Source organism: Phoenix dactylifera, chromosome 1 (assembly GCF_009389715.1).
Source record: "Phoenix dactylifera cultivar Barhee BC4 chromosome 1, palm_55x_up_171113_PBpolish2nd_filt_p, whole genome shotgun sequence".
NCBI classification, from domain to species: Eukaryota; Viridiplantae; Streptophyta; class Magnoliopsida; order Arecales; family Arecaceae; genus Phoenix; species Phoenix dactylifera.
In genome coordinates this window covers 36,186,316-36,205,032 of record NC_052392.1, presented here as the reverse complement: position 1 = coordinate 36,205,032, position 18,717 = coordinate 36,186,316, and the positions used below count along the sequence as shown (strand labels likewise).

General features: G+C 38.8%; 2 protein-coding genes across 2 annotated transcripts; one reads left to right on the top strand and one right to left on the bottom strand.

Moving 5' to 3' along the window:
• The first annotated feature begins 418 nt into the window (after positions 1 to 418).
• Positions 419 to 2,727, top strand: LOC103699328 (receptor-like protein 1). The gene has a single exon (XM_008781358.2). The coding sequence runs from the start codon at positions 419 to 421 to the stop codon at positions 2,468 to 2,470; it is 2,052 nt and encodes a 683-aa protein (XP_008779580.2). The 3' UTR covers positions 2,471 to 2,727.
• A 3,231-nt stretch (positions 2,728 to 5,958) lies between these two features.
• On the bottom strand, positions 5,959 to 11,622 carry LOC103698889 (glycerol kinase). The gene is made up of 4 exons (XM_039133118.1): positions 11,028 to 11,622; positions 10,726 to 10,947; positions 9,614 to 10,580; positions 5,959 to 6,442 (listed from the first exon to the last, which is right to left on the bottom strand). Exons 1-4 carry the CDS (start codon positions 11,159 to 11,161, stop codon positions 6,200 to 6,202), a joined length of 1,566 nt encoding a protein of 521 aa, XP_038989046.1. The 5' UTR covers positions 11,162 to 11,622; the 3' UTR covers positions 5,959 to 6,199.
• Positions 11,623 to 18,717: the final 7,095 nt, after the last annotated feature.

Sequence of the window (18,717 nt, the reverse complement as noted above, 5' to 3'; positions counted from 1 at the left end):
TTTAGCTATCTATGATCAATGAGTGGACCATCAAATTTGAAATGGATATTTATTTTATTGTAATTTTCAAATGTTACTTCCCTTGATCATTGGGTGGCTTTAATTTTCTTACTTATTCTATTTTTGTATTTCATTTATGGTGTTTGTTTAACATACGTGGTTCGCATGAGTCACAAAGTTGACTTACTCAAGTCAAAAAATTAGGAGCAGACGTATAGAGTCACAAGTTTTCTAGCCTTGCTCACATTATGAAGCAAATAGTTTAATTTTTTTATTTTCTTCCTTTCTTTTTGCAGTGCTCAGTGGACTCCAGAACCTGCATGTGTTTGATCTCCATCACAACCAACTCAATGGAAGTCTTCCTTCATCTCTAAAGAAACTAGTTTCTCTTCAATCTTTAGATCTTTCTTACAATCTAATGAAGGGTAATATTCCAGCACGCATCTTCGCCAGTCATGTTTCACTAAACTCTGTAGATCTTTCCAACAACCTATTTGATGGGCATTTTTCATTTTTCTCCTTTGCGAATCTTTCGAAGCTAGAATTTATCAATTTTTCAAACAATGAGAAATTGTTTATACATCTTGACAGTGGAAAGTTCATTCCCTCCTTCCAGCTACAGTACCTCATGTTGTCACATTGTAACCTCGATTCAAGCATACTTGCAACACCAAACTTTCTTGCTTCTCAATATGCATTAGAACATCTTGATCTTTCTAGTAGTAACTTAACAGGAAATTTTTCAAATTGGTCGTTCGAAAATCTGACCAATCTAGAAATGCTCAACTTGAGAAACAACTCAATAATGGGCGAATTTCAACTCCCAAAGCATCCAAAGACAAACATCTTTGTTGTTGATCTCTCTATGAATTCCCTCAGTGGATCAATTCCTGTAAATTTTGGCACTATGTTTCCACTGATGATGGCCCTAAATTTATCCTCAAATAATCTAAGTGGAAAAGTCCCTTCATTGGATAACATGAGTCTATTGGAGTACTTGGATTTGTCCAATAATAATTTATCCGGAGAACTACCAACTCGCCTGCTGATTGGTTGCAGTAAATTGTTTATCTTGAAGCTTTCCAACAACAAATTGCAGGGGGAGCTTCCTCGATATCCTCAGGCTTCATTTATTTATCTAGATGGAAACAATTTTACCGGAACATTGTCGAGCTTTGTGTCAAACAAACAATTTGTTGCATTGGATGTCCATAATAACCAATTATCTGGTGTAATTCCAGAGGATATAGGACGTGTTTCCATACTGGCAAGCCTTAACCTCGCAGGAAATCATTTTCATGGTCATATACCACATCAGTTATGCAATCTAGCATGGCTTAGCGTGTTAGATGTATCCCATAATAGCCTCTCTGGGTCGTTACCTCATTGCTTGCCATCATCCGAACTACTGCATCTCAAGTTTACTGGGAATGCTTTCACAGGCACAATTCCAAGTAGCTATTTCAGTATTTCATCCCTTGTGACATTGGATGTCAAAAATAACCAGCTTTCAGGTAAACTGCCAAGACAGATTGGAGAAAGAATATCTTTGGAGATTCTTATTCTCGGTGGAAATTCTCTTGAAGGCACTATACCAATCGAGCTATGCAAGATACAGTCTCTGCACATTCTGGACCTTTCACAAAACAATCTTTCAGGAGGGATACCCTCTTGCTTTGGCAAAATGCACTTCAAGCAACTTGCTTCAATTTATTATACATATATGGATCGATATAATAGGCTTAACATGAGCTTTGATGCTCCTGGAATGCATTATACGTATACTAACCGTGACTCAAATGAGAAACTGGTGGTAGAGCTCAACATCAAAGGCAACTTATGTCCCTATGTACTGGATCATTCACTTCTGATGTCTACAATTGATTTGTCAGCAAACAAGTTGACAGGACACATACCGCCAGAAATTGGAAATCTAAACGAGCTTGTACAATTGAATCTATCGCACAATCAGCTAACGGGTCCAATCCCAGAAACTTTCTCAAAACTTGGTCAGATTGAGAGCTTGGATATATCACACAATCGGTTGAGTGGGGTCATACCCTGGCAATTGACTCAACTAACCTTCTTGGGGGTCTTCTCAGTTGCTTACAATAACTTATCTGGATATATACCGGATGTCAAAGGCCAACTTTCTACATTTGATGTGAGTAGCTATGTAGGTAATATTGGATTACATGGGCCGCCGTTAGAGAAGACCTGCACATCTGACTCAGGTCCAACTAAAGTAGAAGAAAACCAAGATGATAGCCGTGTGGTGGATGATGCCATATTCTTTGCAATACTTGCAGCTTCTTTCGTGGCTGGCTTCTGGGGTTGCATTGCTTTTTTGTTATGTCATCACTCTGGGCAGAACATTCAAAGTATCTTGGATGGTTATGTAGACTACTTGACTGACAGAATCTTAATGGCAGCACATAAGCGGGCTCGCATGCAACGGAATCGCAGGTGAGATAAACAGTACCTTGGGCATTTCAGAGAAGCCCTTTTTTTGGCACTAGTCCTTTCGTAGCAATTCAAGCAAAGCAAGCTTCTGTTTAGTGTAGTAATATGAAATCTTCAATGCCATCTAGCTTGACATTGTTTTTCATGGCTTCTTCCCTAATTTTTATCTAGGTTCCAGTCCTATGTAATTTTTGAATATTATATCACTCATGCCTTTCGACAATCAACTGCAGGTTGTGATGAAGATACTTATATCCAATTCTATTCCACTGTCTCAATCACGACCCCTACCACATATGGCTTTCAGAAACTTTCTTCCAGACTCTTGTAATCAGTCAGTATGAACCTTGAGACCTTGTGACAAACTTATCACCTAACATGCCCGTGCCATCTCCATGTAGGAGCAGTGGAAATTGGCCCTTGACCGTTAGACTACCATTCTTCTGCGCAGTGTATAAATCTTGCTTTTGCACAACTACAAGTTGGAAAGGAATGGGAAATAAACTTGAATTTTAAAATTTTCTGCAAAGTGGGGAATTACGACCACTCACAGTTTTCAGGTTTGAGGTCTAAATTCATCAGCAAAGGAAATTTAATTTTACACTTATGAAGGGGATGAATTGAATTTGATGATTGACTTTCCATTTTTTCTGTATAAGAAATGAGATTGAACCATTAGCTGAATGGTTTGTGAATATTCCATAGCTTGGGCCTTGGGATTTCATTCTTAAAGCATCCAAAGGACAAAGCATTTGGCAGTAACTGGTTAAAAGGAGTAATGCCCTTCTCTCACTCTTAGCACTGATAAATGGTCCGCACAAAGATTTCTCTCTCCTATGCTCAGTCAAAATTGTGGCTCGTAACTGCCAAGAAATGAGGACAATGGTCTGACCTCAGGTCTTGTCCAATGACCCCACTAAACTCAGTATGTTGGCCTCGATATGCCAATGACACAAGCAGCTCTTCATTCTTAAGGTTATTCGAATTGGTTTCCAGTTCAACTAAAACCTTCTTTTGAGTCCCTCTCTTATCCCTCTCTATTCAGTTTGTGGAGACAAAGATGGAGGTGGTCATGGAGTTCTAGATTGAATGAATCTCAACACAGCACTTGCCCAAATGTTGATGGAGATTATTTTGCAAAAGACCAACAGGGCATGATATGCAAAGTGGAACTTTTTGAAATCTATTGCACAAGATTCTACAGAGCATATCCACTGTGGAACTGTGAGCATCACCATTGTGGTAGGACCTCCTAAAGGAGAAAGACTTTCTCTTGATAAGCATTAAATTAACATTAGAGAAGGCAGAGTTGGTTAGGTACTAGTGTGACAGATGGGTTGGCCTCCTACCCTTGAGAAGCTCATGCCAACACCTTCTAACCATGCTAGTGAGACAAAAATATCAGTATTTGATTTCATTTTACTCTCTCTCTCTCTCTCTCTCTCTCTCTCTCTTCTTTTCCTTCTTTGTTGGAAAATTAGGATAGGTGGAAGACCCAGCCATATATTAAAATGAGAACTAGTTTGAATCTAATTACCAACTCAACCAATTGGCACCATCCTCTCTTGTGTTTTTCTTAGTACGCTTCTCCTGTAGGACACTTGATGGGGGCTTGCAATGCAAAACTCTAGTTACAATTTGGAAATCCAGGATTTCCCTCAAAATCAGAATATTCTCTTTTTGTTGGGGAGAGATCAACATATCCTCTGTTGCAATTGTGGTCTTCGAGAAGTTGTCATGCACCTTTTCCTGAAGAGCAAACTACCCAGGAGAGTTTGGAAACTAACTGTTGCACCCTTAGGCGTTAATGGATCATGCAAGTTTCCAAAGGAGATGTGGATGATTTGTATGAAGCATGCATTCCTTGACGAATTTTATCAAGTCTATCTAGGTAATAGAATTTCTGGTTGAAAAGATATGCAGAGGTCTTTGGCCAGAAGGCATGAATTCTCCAAGTCTGGACTACAATTTCTATTCAATCCTCTTCATGGATCCTGTTGCTCAAGCACTCAAAACTAATAGAGAAATTCTGAGCATGCTCAAAATAACCAATCTTTCTAGTTCCTCTCCCCTCCTTTCTCCCTGTTTCCCTCTTACCTTTATGCCTGTATCTAACCTTTGGTTGTCTCTAGCCTCTTGGCTTACTCCTCTTTGTATTCTTACTGCTTTGGTGATGAATCCCAATGTTTACAAATTAATAAGAAAAACAAAATAAAACAAAATAAAAGCTATAGCCTTGCTATTGTCCACTTTGTGTATACCCAGTGGATTTGGATATTGAAATTATTTGCATTTTCCAGCTTTTGATTGCTGGAACTGGCGTAGAAATGGTTACACTTGTTAAAATGATCACATTAGTGTTCTGGACTAGCTCTTGGCAGTAAGCTGTACCGATGGTAACTTTATTATTGTCGAGTTCTAGAGATCATCTATTATATGCCCATGGTTTGGAGATACTAACCATGTTCTCCTCATTTCTGTTCTTAATCAGTAAGTCTAATTGTCAGCTGTAGAAATTCTTTGATAGTTCAGAACCTTCAACTTCCATGATTTGTTTCTCCAACTTCAATGCATTTTTTTAATTTTTTTTCCTCCTAATTTGGCTGCAGAAGGACATCATTCACGCTGTCTTTAGAACTCCAGCTTCTTAAGGAAATGAATTCATTTATTTAAGGGTCAAGGTTCCACAATATATCTGATTCTTTAATTTTTCAAGACAACAATCAAATTAAAGAGAACAATAGATCTTTGTACTCGCTACCCAGAAAAATAAACTGAGTTATAGCAGTTAGTTCAAATGATAGGAGAAAAAGCCTTTTTTTTTTTTTTTGCTAAAGCAGGTAATTCATACAGTACGTGTACGAATACGTGCAATGAAATCAAGAAAAGCTTTGTTAACATATTATTGATTTTCGTTTCTGACACAACCCAAAATCTGAACAGCAACAAGATTTCAACTCATAGTTGAACAAAAATATATGATAAACAATTTCATAAAAAAGATCATAAGTGGCCCTACCAACTCTGAAAGAGATCACAACCTCCTATATTGCACCAATTTCCTCACCATAAATCTGTTGTTCACAAAGTCAAGCCATTGGTCCGGATGGTGTTCCCACTACAACCAAAGATATTGCACAAGGGTTGTATCAAAGGAACTTCAGTTTTGGAGTTATCCCTGACTTGCATGAGCAGATGTTAAACCTCAGAAATTTTGCAATGCAGGGAATTATAGCCATGAATTGGACATTAGACTCTTGTTCCCATTTTTCATTCACAAATTGTCCAACTTTAAATAATTATACAGTAAGTTATTTCATTAAACTTACAAAACATTTACACAAGTGCTTCCCTTGGCTAAAATCTGAAATTCTTATGCATAATAAAAGACAGATGCTTAATTTCAGGATTCACAAGCTAAGGTCGCCTAATATCTTCAAATCATCATTCCTTTAGTTCGAAAAGATATAAAACACACCACAGAAAGCCTTAACAGAACAAATATTTTTCTCACTATTCATCTGCATAACTGAGAAAATGGACATTGATGAACATTTCATATAGTAGCGCAATGCCAAAGCACTAAATAATCCATTTTCATTTCTATCACAAGCCCAAATAACAAGAAGAATAGTCTGACTCAAGTGATGTAAAGAAAACTTTATTTAAAATCAAGATCACAGAATTTAACCTTCCACAGTGGAAAGTTATGGGTTGGGAGCATGAAATCTCATAGCTAAATGGCGAGTTCTGCCAAATCAAAAGTTCTAGTGACAGCTTTGTACCAAGATTCATTCCTCCTCTTCCTCTGTTCCTCATCCAATTTGGGGCGGAAGATAGTAGTCTTCTCTTTATGTTCAGCAGCAAATATCTGTTCTTCGGTCCAGACACCAACAGCTAATCCAGCTGCATATGCTGCTCCAAGGGCTGTAGTCTCAATATCAGCAGGTCTAACGACTGGACTACCCAATAGATCAGCCTGCAAGCAGGTAAAATAAACATATAATATTATCAAGAACAGAATATAAATTTGCCTGGTATTCCATAACACATGTACAAGTAAGAATTTCAGATTGCAAAGAATTAAAGAACTGAAAGGGATGTATTAATAGTTAATATCAAGAAAAACAAAGAAGGGATGATCTATGAAATGAAGTAAACATAATCTATTCATCTATAATTATCAAGAATAGAACTTATGAGTAAATGGACAACTAATCTGAATCTAAGAGCAAACATCGTTTTCCAGGGAACAAGGTTTCTCAACAGGATCAAGTCATGATACCAAGTAACATATCAATGAGGACCAGGTAGACATAGAAGAACGTAATTCTACTCCACTTCATACGATATAGACTACTGTATTCATCGTTAAACTACAAATTCTAATATAACATTAATAATTGCATCATACAAAGAAAATCAGATATCTATAAGATTTTATTCTACAACTCATAAAAAAACCAAAAGAGTATATGGAGAAAATCGCCACGGGGTTTTCATGCAGAACAGGCAGTAAAGATCAGATATCTGCTTAGGTTCAGTCCACATGACAAGAAAGATATAACGGCAAAAAGAAAATCATGACTATTTCAGTCCAAAATCTTTAAAAAAAACAATAGTGGGTAATACAAATTCACAAAATGAGTCAATAGATTGTTAAAATAGATTGTATAGACATTAAGAAGAAAAGAAAGAGAAAGGAAAAGATCAGGTGAAGGGCATAATATAGACATCAAAACTTCTTGAAGAACAAGCTAAATCTGATGGAGCTTCACCAGCATTAGTTGTTCATAAAAATCACCATAAAATTTTCAGAAGACAAACAGACTTTCTTTTGTTAAATTCCCAAAATAACCCAAAAGCTTTTGGGGTCTCATGATAGTTAAAATGGTATCAGAATCCACTATTCCACTAGCCTACTGATGCCTCCACACTCCCACTTACTAATCCACTTGTCCCCTCTCCTCAGGTTCCATCCCTTGGACTCTCCACGTAAAAAGGGGTGTTGAAAAATATTCCTACATCAGATAGGTTACAGATTTGTCCCAAAATGCAAATGCTGAAGCCTTGAGGTTGAGCTTGGCAAACTGTTGTTCGTCGGTCACAATGTTTCCATAGTAGGAGTTGGAGGAGATGGTAGAGTAGGTGGAATTAAAGATAGAAATAGAGAAGGAGATGTCTTTGGGGTTGTGTTGTGGATGGGGATGGGGATGTGGTTGGAGAAAGAGATGGCGTTTGGGTTACGATTGGGGCTGGGGAAGAGGAAGAGTATTAGTACGGGATAGAGGAGATGGTGTTGGAGTTGGAGATGGAGAATAAGGTGAGTGATGATGGGATAGAGAAAGATATGATTTTGGATTGAGGGATGGTGAATGAGTTAAGAATGGCAAATAGCATAAGAATATGGCAGCAAAAGAGAGGGAGAAAACAGGAGTAACAGTGAACAAGGCCATTGTTAATTTTGTTGTACTTAACATAGATAAATGGATGGTCATAGAGAACGATACATGGCCTTATATCTATACAAGTAAATGAAGTTTAGAAGTAGAAAGGGATCAATATGGGAAACTTAAAGACTATTATATAGATAAACTCGGGGAAAATTATAAGTTCCTGCCATCTTACCTTCAATCTCACAACACTGCCACATCTCTTCCAATTCACTGGAGTGGGGCGTCTTCAAGCAGCTTCATAGCAATTTATCTCCTAATAGTAAGCAGGTTTGACTCTCGGACCTCCCTTTAACTCTGAAGTTGAGCATTTAGGGTGCAGTAATAATTTAGGCATCTAGTAGTAATTTAACATAGTATCAGAACCCAATACCCCTCTTGGACATCAATGCCCCATGCTCTCATTCACTAATCCACATGTCGCCCTATCTAGAATCTTTCCCTCAGGCTCTATACATGAGATGGGTTGTAGAGGAATAGTCTGACATTAGATAGGTTAAGAATTTTAGTTTTTCTCACAGGTTCATCCACCTGCTAGCTTAAGCTTCTGAGTTGCGTTTTAACATCTTCCTCTTTTGTGCCTACTCTTTTGAACTTTCTCTGATAAAGATCTAGAAATCCAGGCATTTTTCAGATGTAATGGATCTTTTAAAATAAAGTAAACTATGTAAAAACTGTCCATGATGAAATATCTAGAGTCCTAGATACAAAGTGATCAATTCAAAAGGATGATATGACAGGCGCTAGTGAGAATAGCAGCAGTCCTTTTGGATCTTAATCTCTAGACTAGAATCAGATGCATATGAAAAATAAAAATAGACATCTGATTGGGTATAGCCCCAAACTTTTAACCATGTGCCAAGCACCACAACAAAATATTTAGGCAAAAAACTTACATAAGGTTAGTTAGGTAAAAAACTCATGTAAGGATAAACTCCATAGCAGAGCATTATCAAATTACCCTCCATTACATGTTATTGCAAACATAAACTTAATTATGTAATGGCAAATCTTATATCAGAGGATTACACTGTTTTTCTCAATTAAGTTGGAAAAAATATAGTTTTATCCTCCTTTGGAAAGGAGCCCTTGATATAACCAACTCCTTTGTCAAGGAAAAGGGGATACAGAAAATGCCATGGTTTAAATTACTCTCCGAAAAAGACAATGTCGGGCTAAAAGCAAAGGAGCTAAAAATAGATGTCCCGTACAACCGGACCCACTCATCTGATGATGTAAAAAAATTAGATGAATCATGTTTGCAAAGAAGACAGTGTCACAAGAAACATACTTAAAGCAATAAGGAAAAAAAAAAGATTGTAAATAGAGAACCACATCCACATTTAACAAGTAAAGCTAGTCATCTCCTTTTACTAAGTGACGCATAAAATCGAACATATTCAACTCCATAATAAGTCTAGTAGAGTGATAACCGAAAGAGAAAGAAAGTGCCCCACTAAAACTGTCAAGACCACAAAAAGAAAGCCAACAAAAGCAGCAGATAGCACACTCAAAAGTCTAGAACAAACTGCTCACCTCTAACAGAGCAAACAAACCCACATTTGATGTCAGAAGAACACAACCAACTTACAAAAGCAATCAAAGAACTCGAAATGAAACAAATTTATAATATCATAGCATAGTCTGTTTTTTTGCTTTCAGAAATCATAGCATTGTCAAAGAAAGGCTTCCTTTACCTGAATCTGCATCAGAAGATTGTTGATGGTCGCACCCCCATCAACCCGAAGCAAGAATTCCCCTTCCTTGCTCCTTGCTTCTCCTCCCTCCCCTGCATCCTTATGCATCGAATTGAGCACATCATTCACCTGAAAGCACATGCTCTCCAGCACTGCCCGAGCAAGGTGCCCCTTGTTTGTGAACCTCGTGATCCCTACGCACACTCCTCTTGCATCCTCCTTCCACCATGGTGCGAACAATCCATTGAACGCCGGCACAAAGTACACCCCTCCCGAGTTCTCCACCGACTCCGCCATCTTTTCGATCTCCCCCGCAGTCCGGATGATCCCGAGCCCATCCCTCAGCCACTGGACAGCTGCGCCCGCAATTGCTATCGACCCTTCCAACGCATAATTCGTCGGCGCATTGGGACCTAGCTTGTAAGCAATCGTGCTGAGCAGCCCATGGGATGATCCGACAACCTCCTCGCCGGTGTTGAGAAGAATGAAGGCTCCAGTGCCGTAAGTGCTCTTGGCCTGCCCCTTGCGACACAATTGGCCTAGCATTGCAGCATGCTGGTCCCCGAGACAGCCGGCGATCGGGACGCCAGAAAGCGGCCAGCCGTCGGCAATGGCACCTACAATCTCCGAGTTGCTGACGATCTTGGGCAATATCTCGATAGGAATCCGCAGGGTCTCCAACGTCGGCCTGTCCCAGTCCAGGGTCTTGAGGTCCATGAGCATGGTCCGGGCAGCGTTCGAGCAGTCGGTGGCATGCAACCCTCGACCGCAGCCGCCGGTGAGGTTCCAAATCGTCCAGGTGTCGATGGTGCCGAACAAGGCGTCCCCTGATCGGACCGCCTCCCTGACCGCATCCACATTCTCCATCAGCCACAAGATCTTGAGGGCACTGAAGTAGGTGCTGATCGGCAATCCACATGTCTCCACAAAATGGTTCCTCCCACCCGACAATTCCTTCTCCAACCTCCTGCATCAATTCAAATCAATCCTACCAATCAATAAAAATTCCACCTTTGGACTAGAATTTACGAAATCCCCTCTTCTTTCTTCACCTCGAAGAAGAAAAAAATAATAATACGAAGGATTACAATAATGGGATTTGAAAGAGTTACTTGCAGATGGAGCTGGTGCGGGCGTCCATCCAGACGATGGCGTTGTAAAGAGGGAGGCCGGTGGATTTGCTCCACATGACAGTGGTCTCCCTCTGGTTGGTAAGCCCGATCGCCTTCAATCGGCCCTCCACCTTGCGGCCGCCGGCGGCAGCCTTCTCGACGGCCTTCTCCATGCAAACTCTGACGCTTTCAAGGATCTCCGCCGGGTCGTGCTCCACCCATCTAATCAAGATCCCATTAACCATTGGCTAACAAAAGATTATAACAAACAAAACTAAGATACTGTTCACAAATCACCATACCCGGCCTCTGGATAGTACTGGGTGAACTCGACCTGGTGAGAGGCAATTGGCTTGGCCTCTCGATCGTAGATTATAAACCTGGTGCTGGTTGTCCCCTGATCAATTGATCCAATGAACACCTCCTCTCCTGCCATCTTTTGTTTACTCTCTCTCTCTCTCTCTCTCTCTTTGGTCTTCCACGCCTTCGTCTTCCCAATATAATGGGGAGGTGGAAAGAAGGAGAGGGGTTGGAAGAAGGGAAGGAGATGACGATGGTTGCGGAGAAACCTATGAACAAGTCATTGGGAGTTGGGATCTATAGGCAAAGAAAGCGGAAAAAGTCAATGTTTATCTGATTTAGAGGAGCGGATGAGGTTCTTGTGAGCGCGATGATAACAAGAATAAATACGTTGGGATGATGGCATAATGAGAAGAGGTCCTGGGACTTGGGAAAGGCCGGCCTTGGGCGGTGTCGTTTTCTTAGGTTCCACGAATATTTGCGGCTCTTCACTCGTTGGGTTGGCCGATGGTTGGCGGTGCGCTCAACGGTACCGGCGGTGCGCCGCGTTGTGGGGGAATGTTTCCTTCAATTTGGGGGGTTTGACACGAGCTTCTCCGTTCATGGTCCCTTGGATCTCTGCCGTATCTGTGGTGGGATTTAGGCCGAGATTTTCTAAAATTTTATTTTAAAATCAGGACAAGAAAAGCTCGGCCCGGAACTTGGATGTGGGCAGGAAGCGAATCTAGGTTATTAATACCCAACCTACAGAGAAACTAATTAAAACAAAAATAGTATCTCTATAATTATAGAATGTTCTTGATTAAGAATTAAACATTGTTTTAGATATTTAGTCATTAGAAATTTGATTTGATATGGTCCGTGATATGAAATTTTAGGTGATATTTTGCTATTGTATCAATTGATATACAAGATACGAGTTCCTACTTGTTTGGTGAGTATCAGATGCCAATATAACAAATCTAAAATGGAAATTTGCGGTTAACATCCATATTAGTGCGGACCCACCTTTTAGTTAAATCCATGTTTTCATTCTGGCCTTGTTTTTGGTTTGTATTAGTATTGATCGCTCACTAATGGTACATACAATAACACAAACCTTGACCAACGCTATCTCGATTACATGAATATTTAATTTGTGAACTGTTTTAGATAAATTTTAACTAAAAAAATTAAATTATTGTCGAGAAGTCGTAGTTAATCCTGAATATACTAGGTTGGTCAAGATTTTGATATAAGGCCAATGATTGATTTTTTCAATGGGCTGTTTTGACAAGCCAAGCTGAAGCAGATAACTATGCGTAGACGTTTAATAAAGCGTTGGGATCACAAGTTCTGCAATATTTGCTCCAAAGAGAGCAATTCAAACAGCCTTATCACTGAATTCAATTACTTTTGGGCTAATAGTATTGCAAGGTCCGCACGGGCAATTTGTGCACCGATGTGGATATTGGCCACACGTGGTGCATGCATGTATGGGTCCATCACTCAACCCGTGGAAATGCATATATTTCTGCGAGTCTATGCATGAGCTAAAGTTTCTAATAAGACTTATCTCGAATCCATGAGCCCGGTCAATGCATGATGCAGGACTTCACATGATGCATTCATGCTATATATGAATACAAACTATGGTCAGCTCGGCAAGCATTCACGAGAACGCATGGGTCTCGTTTATTTCTATTCTCATAGGACAACGTATTTTAGTTGAGCAAAGGGTTCTCATGGCACATGAATGTGGATGCTGCATGTCCAATGTCACACGTGCATGTAGGTCCATGAGAGACAAGGCAAAGAATAACGGTGTTATTAACTATTATAATAGTCATTCTATCAATTCTGATACCCCCCACTCCCATTGTGTTATTACTATAATAACAGAGTACAACATGATATTTTGTATTACATGGGTCCATTATATCATGAAGATACCAGCCATCCCCCTTTTTTTCCAATATTTCTTATGCTGCAAGTAGGACCAACTCAAGGTAGTACCTCTAAATCTTAAGCCGAGAAAGCTATCTAATTACTAGCTTTATATACTAAGTTATGGAAGATTAACTAAGCGGACCCTAAAGTAAATAGTTACATCAGCCAACTATGGTTGTGGAGTTAGACAAATTCTATTTATTAACTATGTTCTTCTTTTATATCTACGGTTAGGAAAAAATATGTGACGGACATTTAGAATATGTTTGGTTAGAAAGAGTTGAATTCTGGAATGGAAATGAGTATCCCTCCATATGGACTTTAGAGAGAGTCTCATCCCCATCTAATATTAGGAGGAATAGAAATTTATTCTTATCCTCCAAAATCTAATTCTTATATTTTTTTTAGCATTCAAATTTCATTTTGATTTTGGTCACAGATCGAATACGTCAGGAGATATGGCCATCTTACATTCCAATTTCAATTTCAACCCATTCTAATTTCAATTTCGATTTTGATAGCAAACCAAATTTGTCCTGACTTGTAACAAAGAATATCTAATCATAATTAATGGCTCCAAGACAACCTCCAAAGGCTCCAGGTTAGCTGAACAGAACGGCGATTCAATCAATTACATTTAATAGTTATGTATTGTTTCTCCATCAAACCTTACCTACTCTAATTTTTTAATACCATACTGGGTTAGAAATCTCTTAAACACTACAGAAAACCCCATAAAAAATGTTATCATGAGAGTTTGGATGGCCACCACATAAGCAATCGTCTAGTATCGTACCTATCCTAAATTTGACCTTTCATCTAGAATGATATCACTTTTTCTACGATAAACATTGCCGGTTGTGACTGAATAAACAAAGCTCATATGGCAACAATTCACTGGCAAACAATTATCTAGCTGAAGTGGCCACCATCGTGCAGCTTCTTTTGGGACCACTGCGGTGGTATGGTGTCTTTCGGTTAATTATTGGTCGACACTTGGTCAATGACAAAAGCCGAGGCATAAGATGTCTTTGACATGGTCCTGGTCCTCCCGTTTTTCAGGATTCCAAAACTGACCAATAACCAACTTGGAGACACCAATGACTGATAGCATTGTTGTTTCACCATGGATTAACTGCTTAAAGCTATGACACACGATTATTGGATGGATTCTGCAGGTGCCAGAGGGGGTCGACGACTATCATCCGTTGTGAGACGAATGGAGCTGCGGATTGGATGAGCTTCTTTATTGCTAATCACTCAGGAGCCCATAAATAGGTGGGTGAGGCGGAGTTACCTAGTGCCCTCCATGATGTTTTGCTTTTTGATTTTTTTGATTGTATTCATATATGTTATGTATGATATATTGTTATTAGCACCAAAAAAAAAGAAAAAAAAGAAAGAAGAAGAAGAAGAACGAGAAGCAAGAAAGAAAAAGGCCATGACGGACACTTTGTACATGGTCACATTGCTGGTTGCTGGATAAACAAATTGGATTGTTTAGGTACGAGTACTCTTTCATGAGGGGAGAGGAAGAGAGAGAGAGAGAGTTGGTGCTTCTGGTTGAAGTAGTGAGAAATAAAGCGAGAGGGAGAAAGAGGAGAAATAAGGGAGGAAGACGGCCATCGGGGCACACCTTCATCCCTCGCCATGATGATGGGACTGTGGCCACGTCCGGCTTGATGCGGAAAAAGGAAGGGCACGGGATAGAGTCACCGTCCTCGACGTATGGAGGAATAGGGGAGGGGCGATGAGAGGTGTACGGGGGGCATAGTGGTCGTGTTGCCTTCCACCCCACTTTCTCAGATGGAGGGCAGGTCCAGCCTAATTAACAAGTTTGGATCCCACCAAATGTCACGTGGTGGCTTTTCATCGAATGCGTGGCATAATAAAAACTCAACACATGGCACATGTTGAAGAGTGCTGAACTCCGTTTTGATGTAGAGGTTTAGATTTTTCTCCATGGCAAATTCATATATATATTGAGGTTGATTGCTCAAGCCAAATACATGCCACTATTCTTACATAAGGCTATCATTTTTACTTTTGAAGTGCGAGGATCTATGCGGGCTTATGTTTAGTCTCACATAGGCCATGTACTAGGAGATCTTGGATACTTGTACATGGCCAAGGAATCCAAAGAATGCCTTCTAGCTAGCCTTTTGGAGTGAGATCCTGGGTTGTCATAAAATTGTATATGAGTAGATTCAGCTCATAGCCTATGTGGACTAAAGGACATGGCCCAATAAGACTGACTACGGACCGATCATGATACTTGCGATTAGATTTGAATTGATTTGAACTCTTAGCCTACTGATGATGCTAGATCTTAAATAGGAGAATTATGTGATCATTTTTAGTCCTATATCAGCTATGCATTAGATAAATCTTGTGTATTTATATAAAGCCAAAGAAGGTTGTTATATAAAAGCTAAGGATTAGCTCATATAATCATAACTTAGCAACTATTGCACGCCCAGAATAAAGCCTAAGGATTAGCTCATGTAATCATAACCTATCAACCTTTGGTGGGGTTTTGCATGCTGTTTTCCTACAGTGCATGCTTCTCAAAGAACACCGAGCCAATGCGTAAGTGGCAAATCAATTACCATGCATCTACTTCTTTATTCCAATAGGTTTCGGAAGTTCGAATGACCGTACCTATACCTTTCCGCCATACTCATGTGGTATCCAATACAGTATCTAAGGCTCTCTAACATCCTCCATAAAACTAGTGCTAAGCTCTTTGGGCCTTTTGCCCTGATCCAAAACCATTTTTATTATCCTTCATGCAACTATTTCTTCTAGATCAATCTTGTGTCAAAGATAAAAGAGAGCGGGTTCTTCATTCTTTGTACTAGCAGCATATCATTCTTAATTTCTTTAGTATGCCATCTTCCATGATAAAAAATGGAACAAAGTAATGTTTTGATGTGCGCATGCTGAACACTCTTGACTAAAATATATAGCTTATTGCTGAAATGAAATAATGGGTCTCATCAAGCGGGGAAGCCTAAAGTCCGGTATAAAACCAAATGAAACCGACGTACAAATCGAACGCCACCACCAAACTAAACGACAGGACCGACCAAAGAACTCGTGTATCTTTGGATATCTACTTTAGCAACCAAAGTGAGGTGAAGGCTAATAAAGAAAGACCACCATGCAAAATACTAGCATCTAGAGAAGCTAATCCTTGGTCCCTAATGAGTTTTGCAATAAGGTTTGCTAGAGTCTTAGCTAACTCATAGGTCTGATGGACATGGTGATTGGGATCTACATTAGGTGGGGGCATGTACATAGCTTTCCCATGATGTACATAATATTTAGAGTAAATTATAATTTTTTTAAAAAAATTAGAGATAAATTATATTTACATTTAATAATTTGAAAAATCTACATAATTTATTTTTATCCAATACTTTACTCCATAACTTAACAAAACATTAGTTAAAACCGTTAACCTTAAATCCAACCTAAATACCATATTAAAAAAAATTGAAAAATGATCGAAATAACCTTAGCCACCAAGGAAATATAAAAACATATGCATCTTTTTTTCCACCCAAGGGCATTTTTGATTTTTTGTATGAGATAAACAATTTCACTAATGGCATTAATTTAACTATATGTATGTGTAAGTTTTACACACTATATATTGAATGTAAATAAACTAAAATAAACATTATGAGAATTTTTATAATTTATTTTAATATTTATTAATACAGAAATATAGACAAAGCTCATGGATGGATAGCCACTCAAGAGTTCTATTTGTAGATTAGACAGGTTGGTGCACTGGACATGAGAAGGAAGCTAGAGAGTACGAAGCTGAACTGAAAGTGGATTATTACGTGCCGAAATCTAGAATTGCCGCCGTAAATGGGCTGGGCCTTCCTAATATGAAGTTAGAGCACCATTGAGTAAAACCGACCAGAATCTACTTGCATAAAATATTGGGTCAGGATGGTCCATTTTCTGGGCCCAAATTGACAATGACCTGAAATTGGTGGCTTCCTGGCTTGACCCTTCCAATATTAACCAACCTAAGTCCCATGGGCATGAGTGTGTGTGAAATTAATATTGGTTGCCAAAACCAACCTATGACACTACCATATCAGAATGTCATGTATGAATTATGGCAATCAATCTAATCATTTCAGAACATCTAGCAAGTGAACTGAGCTTGAGCTCCATGGTTGCACCCTCTTGTTTGGAAGTGAGGGGTCATAGACCTGGTTTTGAGTAGTATTATTTATTACGATATTCAACCTTTTAAAATTTTTTATGTAAAAATTCCTAGATTTGTAGGAACCTTGCCCTCTCTTACGGTATGACTTCCCTCACTTATCTCAAGAAAAGAAAATGAGAAAAAATAATCTAGCAAGCACTAATACATGGCCTTCTTATCAAGATTTTAAACAATGCATTATAGCATTAGAATGGACCCTCGTTGAAACCATAATTGACAAGTATAAGGTCATCATGATGGTTATTTACCTCAAATAGTAGCATTTCAGATTTCTAATATTTAATAATAATAATTATAGTCATTCTAACAATGTTATAATGAATAATCATGGGAAAATAACAACATTATCTTTCCCTTCACTTTTCCAAAAAATATTATTTCTAGAGCACAAAACAACTTTTAGAGAAAAATTTAATACAAATCTTAAATTTAAAAATTAAAAATTAATTAAAAAAGGCACAAGTAAAAAATATGAACATCTTGTTTTTTAGTGAAAATGGAGGTAGCCAGAAGCTTCCCCCATATTATATTGTTAAGAAGAGGTAAATTTACCCATGGGAAGAGGTGCAAAGGAATGTAAAAGGGACGTAAGAGGGAAGAAAGAAGCAAGAGATATAAAGTTCATGATAGAGAAGCAAGATTCCTCCATAGTTGCCGGTGATTCTCCTTTATTTTAACTAAGCATATACACTCTCAACTATGAAAAGTACGTAGTGCCTTTTGAAGAATGGAGTAAACGAACCAATTTCTTTTGAGAAAAATTCTCTTATTTCACTGTTTCCAAATAAGAAACAGCTGCAAGAAACTGATCTCCTGTACTTTTCTCGAATAATTTTTTGTTCCTAGATCTCCACTTGGTCCACAAACCATGAAAATTTGTAGGCCGACCCTTCAATTTCAACTATAGTTTGATGGTGGACCAAATGCTTTTACAGGATGGGCACTTTGTAAACAAGTGATTAACTGATTCACTACTATAACCACATAAAGGGCACCCAGCACTAACATTCCATCCTTTATTAGCTAGAGTCTCTCCTATGTGAAGTTTGTTTCTTAAAGCAAGTCAAAAGAAGACGCTTTCTTTAGAATGGCTGCTCTCCATATGATCTTATGATATGGGCATCTCAATCCTCCATTATTCAAAAAGTTATAATAAGAGTCAATTGGATACATACCATTTGGGGTTAACTTCTACACTGAAATATCAACAAGCCTTGAGGATCTCATGCACAATATGTAGTTGTCTCGTCTCTTTCTACATCAAAGGGCCTCATCGTCTAATGTCCCATGCCAGCATCCTCCAACTCCAATGGTTGGTCATAGATGTGTTGTGCTTAACAGCTTTGTCATATAATATTGCAGGAAGAGAGCAAAGTGGTACTAAATCAATCGATGAATCCTTCGAGAAGTGAATGCCACATCTGTTCCGAAGCTTAAAGGAGATACAATTCCAGAAGGTGCCATCCTATTTGCTAAGATCTCTCTAAATAGGTGACAGCTTAACAAAACTT

What these genes read in the sequence shown, in the direction of transcription:
- LOC103699328 (XM_008781358.2), top strand. Translation starts at nt 419, where the DNA reads ATGAAGGGTAATATTCCAGCACGCATCTTCGCCAGTCATGTTTCACTA.
- LOC103698889 (XM_039133118.1), bottom strand. Translation starts at nt 11,161, where the DNA reads ATGGCAGGAGAGGAGGTGTTCATTGGATCAATTGATCAGGGGACAACC. An exon ending in CAGTACTATCCAGAGGCCGG is followed by an intron (nt 10,948 to 11,027) that starts GTATGGTGATTT and finishes GATCTTGATTAG; the next exon opens with ATGGGTGGAGCACGACCCGG. An exon ending in ATCTTCTGATGCAGATTCAG is followed by an intron (nt 6,443 to 9,613) that starts GTAAAGGAAGCC and finishes ACCTGCTTGCAG; the next exon opens with GCTGATCTATTGGGTAGTCC.